This window comes from Gekko japonicus, unplaced genomic scaffold, assembly GCF_001447785.1.
Source record: "Gekko japonicus isolate JY-2015 unplaced genomic scaffold, Gekko_japonicus_V1.1 scaffold606, whole genome shotgun sequence".
Taxonomy (NCBI): Eukaryota; Metazoa; Chordata; class Lepidosauria; order Squamata; family Gekkonidae; genus Gekko; species Gekko japonicus.
This window is the reverse complement of record NW_015172024.1, coordinates 814,412-820,411: the sequence shown is the minus strand read 5'-3', so window position 1 is coordinate 820,411 and position 6,000 is coordinate 814,412. Positions and strand designations below refer to the sequence as shown.

At 43.2% G+C, this 6,000-nt stretch overlaps 1 protein-coding gene across 1 annotated transcript in view; it reads right to left on the bottom strand.

Moving 5' to 3' along the window:
- Nucleotides 1-6,000, bottom strand: part of PROS1 (protein S (alpha)) — a 40,339-nt gene that overhangs the window by 11,967 nt on the left and 22,372 nt on the right. Inside the window, exons 8-9 of the mRNA XM_015420522.1 lie at nt 4,923-5,044; nt 1,445-1,563 (exon numbers count right to left, since the gene is read on the bottom strand). Of these exons, the coding sequence (XP_015276008.1) occupies nt 1,445-1,563; nt 4,923-5,044 (241 nt within the window). The remainder of the gene's footprint in view (nt 1-1,444; nt 1,564-4,922; nt 5,045-6,000) is intronic.

The window sequence follows — 6,000 nt, the reverse complement described above, 5'->3', positions numbered from 1 at the left end:
GGGTGAGGTTTGAGGAGGGGTGGGACTTCAGACAGGTACAGTGCCATAGACTCCGCCGTCCAAACCAGCCATTTCCTCCTGGGGAACTATTGTTGCCAATCTTGGCCCAGCGGCCATTAAACCATTCTCTTCAACCCCCTGCTGTGCAGCTGACTTTCCCCTAGGGTTACTAATCTCCAGGTGGAACCTGGAGATCTCCCACTGTTACAATTGATCTCCAGATGGCAGAGATCAGTCCCCCTGGAGAAAATGGATGCTTTGGAGGGTAGCATGGCATTATACCCTGCTGAGTCCTTCCGCCCCCCCATGCTGCCCTCCACAGGATCCACCCCCCAAATCTCCAGGTATTTCCCTACTTAGAGCTGGCAACTCTGTTTTCCCCTCAGTGCCTATTGGTAGGCAACCAAGTTTGGTCTTGTCACCTATTTTGGCCTTTGGGAGAAAACTCATTGGGGCTAGTCCTGATAGGGTTGTCAACTCCAGATGGGAAATTCCTGGAGATTTGAGGGATGGAGCCTGAAGAGGGTGAGGTTTCAGGAGGGGTGGGACCTCAGACAGGTACAATGCCATAGACTCCACCCATCAAACCAGCCATTCCATCCTAGGGAACACTTGTTGCCAATCCCCAGGTGGGTGCTGGAGATCAATTAGAACTACAACTGCTCTCCAGAAGGGAGGAGGGAGGAGATGGATTGCTGAAGTCAGGGGGCAGACAACTGTAGGTTGACAATTGGCTGGGAGGGAAACAGGGTTGCCAACTCCAGGTTGAGAAATTCTTGGAGATTTGAAGGGTGGAGCCTGGAGATGGTAAGGTTTGAGGAGGGGTGGGATCTCAGACAGGTACAATGCCATAAACTCCACCCTCCAAACCAGCCATTTCGTCCTGGGTAACAATTGTTGCCAATCTCCAGGTGAGGGCTGGAGATCACTCAAAATTACACCTGCTCTTCAGGTAACAGAGATCAGTTCTTCTGGAGAAAATGGTGGACTCTGTCATTATACCCTGCTGAGGTCGCCACAGCAAATTCACACTGTGTGCCCAAAGCCGGGGCACTCTCCCAGAGCCTCTTTCTAGATCTCGTTGTATTTATTTCCACAACGGGCCTTATTCCTAGTAAAATGTAATGCTAAACGTGATGTAACAGTTACATAATGAAACTCACAAGCAACAGACAATGAACACAGCTAATATAGGGGCTGAATGTGTATTACTGATATAAAGAGCCCCAGGCATCATTATTCAGGGTTCAGTACAAACTGGAAACATCGGTCTCCCACCACAATACTCGTAAATCATGAAAGGAAAAAAATCCATTTAATTTTGAAATATCATACACAGTAATGAGCTTTCAGCCTGCCCTGGTGCCCTTAGACTGCGCAGCTCCAGTAAAGTATACCCGTTCCCCTGCTCTCCTATACTTGAGGCCTTCCGACATCTACTTACCTTGTAACTTCTGGCAGTCTAAACCTTAAATACAAAACAGGAATCCCTATAAATTTCTCTGCCAGGTAAAGCAATTCATAATTTGTTTCAAGATTCAGTGTGAGACACTCTTGTACAGGCTAGGAATAAAAGAAAAAAAGAAACACCTGTTATAATTTGACCAAGTAAGGTCAAATCCTTAGTCAGTTTGAGCAAGGTAATAGGACAGCTTTAAATACCTACTTTCCTCCTAATGTACACTGCCATTTGTACTCATTATGCAGTGGGAATCAGGTAGGATTAGGTTGTCAGAATCTATATAATGATATTTGCCACCAACTTTATTTCGACAGTTGACCAGCAAAGTCAATTGTGCAGTAGATTCCTTCAAACAGCATTGTTCTTTTAGGCTGCGTTCAGACGGGCAGTTCAATCCACTGTTGCCCTGCCTCTAATTGAGCCAGGTTATTTTATCCTGATCAGACTCACCCCTTTTAGCACTCTTCAAAGCACTTTTATGTGATCAGACAGCAGCAGGGAGGGAGTCGGCCCATTGTCCATTTTTTTAAAGAAGTTTGTCCTCGGAGCATGCCCATAAGCACTGATCAGCCTGCTGGGATGTAGTTAATGGGGCTGTCAGCCATTTTTTTTACAACGTTTTCCCTCTGAGCAAGTGCAAAAGCACTTGATGAGACTGCTGGGATATGGAGTCCACTGCCACCCTCCCTCTAATCTTTTCAATTCACCCCTCCCCCAAAGTACAGAAAAAAGCTGTCTTTTTTTGAGAGTTTTAAAAAAGAAAACAAAATTTTGAGCAGCCCCTGAGGGGGGGGAGGTGCGTATATGCAACTATGTGCACCTTGCTAACTAGTAAAAACAAATGGCAGCTGGAAAACAAGAGACCAGTCAGACCTGCCTGACGGCTTGTGTGCACAACAGAGCAATCAGACAACAGGAAATCCATTTTGGAACCAGCTCAGACCAACAGGACCGGACTTTCTCAGGTATCAAAGAAACATGCAGCAAAGGAGGGGGAGAACGGGACTCAGACAACAGGGGCATGACAGACAGATGTTGTTGCCTGATTGTGCACTTTAAATCAGTAAGGGAACGGCAATGGATGAAACTGCCTATATGAACACAGCCCTAGATTTACTATATGGCAATTGTTTGCTGTTTATGACTCCGGTTGTAAAAACAGTAAAGACAATCAATCAATCAATAAATAAATGGCAATTGCAGAAAGTAAACTGGTGAAAACACTGGTCATTTGAATCCCCTTTCTTGTTTTTGTGATAAACTAGTTTTACAATCTTTCGTCTAGAAATGACCTGTGTTTCCAGACTACCACATGTGAAATCTTCACGGGGCAAGGAATTGGTTACACATTAGAACCACAACCAACCAACAAAGGCAATCTACACAGCAGGTAAGTGTATTATTGGAGGTGTGGTCTAGATGTCAAGACTGCATTATGACTAAAGATTCTGCTGGGTTATGCCAGACTTCCTTTTGGAACAACAGCTCTAATATTATAGCTGTAGGTGAAGGTCTAACCTTAGTGTAAAGTAATCTCACACAGATTTTATAAAAGCAGTTCTGACAACTTTTAAAAAAATTAGTTCTGTATCTCCTTTCTATATATGAGGTGATTTACCAAAACCATAAAGCCAGCTTGCTGATATCATTATCAGCAGGGAATGGAATTACACCTCATGTTGCCTAATCATTAAATCAAAGTTAACTACCACTCACCAAGTTCTCATAAGTACGTTAAAGCACAATCTGCCTTTAATCTGTGAACTATTTAAGCCTCGTTGCACTGAACTCTGTCAAAGCTTGTTTTTAGTGGTAGCTGTTTGAATACACTCAAACATGCTCAGTCTTGCCAAAGAAGTATAGAGTGGTAGCTGTTTGAACACTCGAACATGCTCAGTCTTGCCAAAGAAGTATAAAGGAAGCCATTCATAGAGAAACGTTTTTAGTGAAACCCTGCATACCTCACTCTTTCTTCATCTAAGAAATGGGAATGCTTTGATTGTTTAATATACCTCTTAGGAAGGTTTTAGCTGGTAGCGAGAGAATTATTAAAGCGAAGGGACTTAGAGCTATTCAAATATTTCATTAGTACCAACTCAGGTTTGGAACCTTTCAAAAACAAGCAAACAACTGATTTCTAATAAGTTTGGGCTACAAGACTGGAGATAGTTTGCAAAAAGGTGATAAAAATTGGTATTATTTCACATGGTATACACATATTTCTTTTCTCTGGTCAAACAAGATGTTCAGGTATTTCAAGCAATACATTGACCTGCAAAATCTCTGAACAATGGATGGGAATGGAACAAGTGTGCACACCATGGCTAATGTTAGTACTGTCTTGCCACCTTCAACTCTGGGAAGGGGGGAACTATAGTCTAGGTCAAGTAATCAACCAAGTGTGAGTGAAGATCGTCTTCAGCTAGCCTAAACGATAGTACAAATTCATCTGACTCATGGAAGGTGGGGAGACATTTAGAAGTATAAGGCATTAAGAAGATAGGAAAGATTTGGCAGATTTACCCCTACAAAACCCCGTCAAAGACTGGAAATGGGCTTTTGTTCTCCTTCTCTGTTCTGCACAGTGAGTTAGTATAATGTACAGTGTTGCCCTAAAACTGGGGAAAGACTGGTTCAAATCTCCATTCATCCATGCAATAGCAAACAAACTTAAAAATTACTTCTGTTTCTTTTGCCTTGAGATTATCGTGAAAGAAAAATACAGAACGGGTAGGATACTTGCAAACACTTCCCCTGAAACTGAACCTATGTGGAATGTGATGCTCAACTTCACATGGAGAAGACATCTGGTTTAGATTGGAACCACAGCCTAAAGCTATGGTTATGAATTCCAAGACACTTGGCTGTAATGGAGCTCCGTGGCGGTGGCCTTAGTGATTCTACAGCCCTGGGCAAAAATCCAGGTCTGCAGAATCATTGTTACTCCCCTGCCATGGCCCCTGCCGAGCCTACCTCCTGTAGGCTCCTACACCTCACCAGGGTCCAACTAAGGGATGGCCCTCACCCTGTATGAGATGGGCGGGATCCACTGTCTGAGCCTTGGACAGGGCAGGCACAAGTGGCTTCCACTTCTGAGCTGGCTGCCCAACCCCCAGATGCAGTAGGTGCAAGCAGCTACTGCTGCAGAATCTGCTGCTGCCTTCCATTGGGGAATGGTGGGAGTCAGTCTTCCCCACTGCATGGGGCCTGGGGCAGCTGCCCTGTTGTCCATTGGTCAAGACAATGAAACCTGAAGCCCCACACATTTGTTCTACTCTGCTTGCTTTACTGCAAATTCCCTTGAACATTCAGATGAGGCAGGACAAATGTGTATACACAAACAAAACGAAGTAATTGGAATGGACCTTGGTAGTTCTCTGAAATCACTGGAGAAGAACATTTCACTTCTCTGGTATTACTGAGAAAAGCAAGGAAAGGAGGGATAACCGTAATGCCTTACCTCACAAGTTTTCATGTCTTTAGCAAGCTTGAAGCCTTTCTTGCCATCACAATAGCACGTGTAGCTTCCTGGAGAGTTGATACACATTTGAGAACAAATGTTTTCGGCACATTCATCCACATCTGCAGAAAAAGGGGAAACACACAGTTTGACACGTAAACCTGCTTTTTGTTTTCAAAAGATACAATATTGCATCCTTGGGAGTAAAAAGGGTATCTTAAAAGACACGCGGTAGTTTTGCTAACACAGAGCATGCACATATTTTTAAAGTTCAGATGAGTATTAGGTTTCTGGCAGCTGGCTTTGCAGATGTCACACTTTCACTTAAAAGTGGAAGCGGACATTCTCCTACAATGACCTGTCCAGTCTGGAAGCCTACCAGCTACATATTCTGGATTTCACTTTAATATGAGCTGAAACAAGAGGTTTACTTTGTGCTTGGGGTGGTGGGCCTCCATACATAGATGGTGCAGTACCTTCATTTGATTTCATGGGCTGAAAATCACATAGGCCTGCTTTACTGACAATGTATGCTCCCGTAATACACATATGAAAGTCTAATACCTGAGAATAATTAATTTTATCTCCAAAAGTTACACTAAATAATAGTGTAAGAAATAAGAAAATAGATAAGGCTAATTACCTAGGGGCTGGCTACAAACCTCGCCCGTGATTTTTTTTTTTTGCTATCAAGTAGCAGCTAATTTATGGTGATCCCGTAGAGTTTTCATGGCAGGAGATGTTTAGAGGTGGTTTGCCACTGCATGTCTATGCATAGCAATCTTGGTATACCTTGGTGTTCTCCCATCCAAATACTAACCAGGGATGAGTCTGCTTAGCTTCTCATTATCTGACAAGATCAGGCTAGCCTGAATTATCCAGGGCAGTAATTGCATATCTGAATAAAAATAATTTGCAATATTTCCCGCTCAACCTTATATGTTCCACTCATATAAATATGTAATTCTTTGCTCTCCCCAGTGAATGTTTATGGAAGCTGGAAGCCAGATGACTCTGTGGGAAAGATGATCTGAATGAGCAAAAAATTCACAGAACTGAGCTGTGAAGCTTTAAGTCA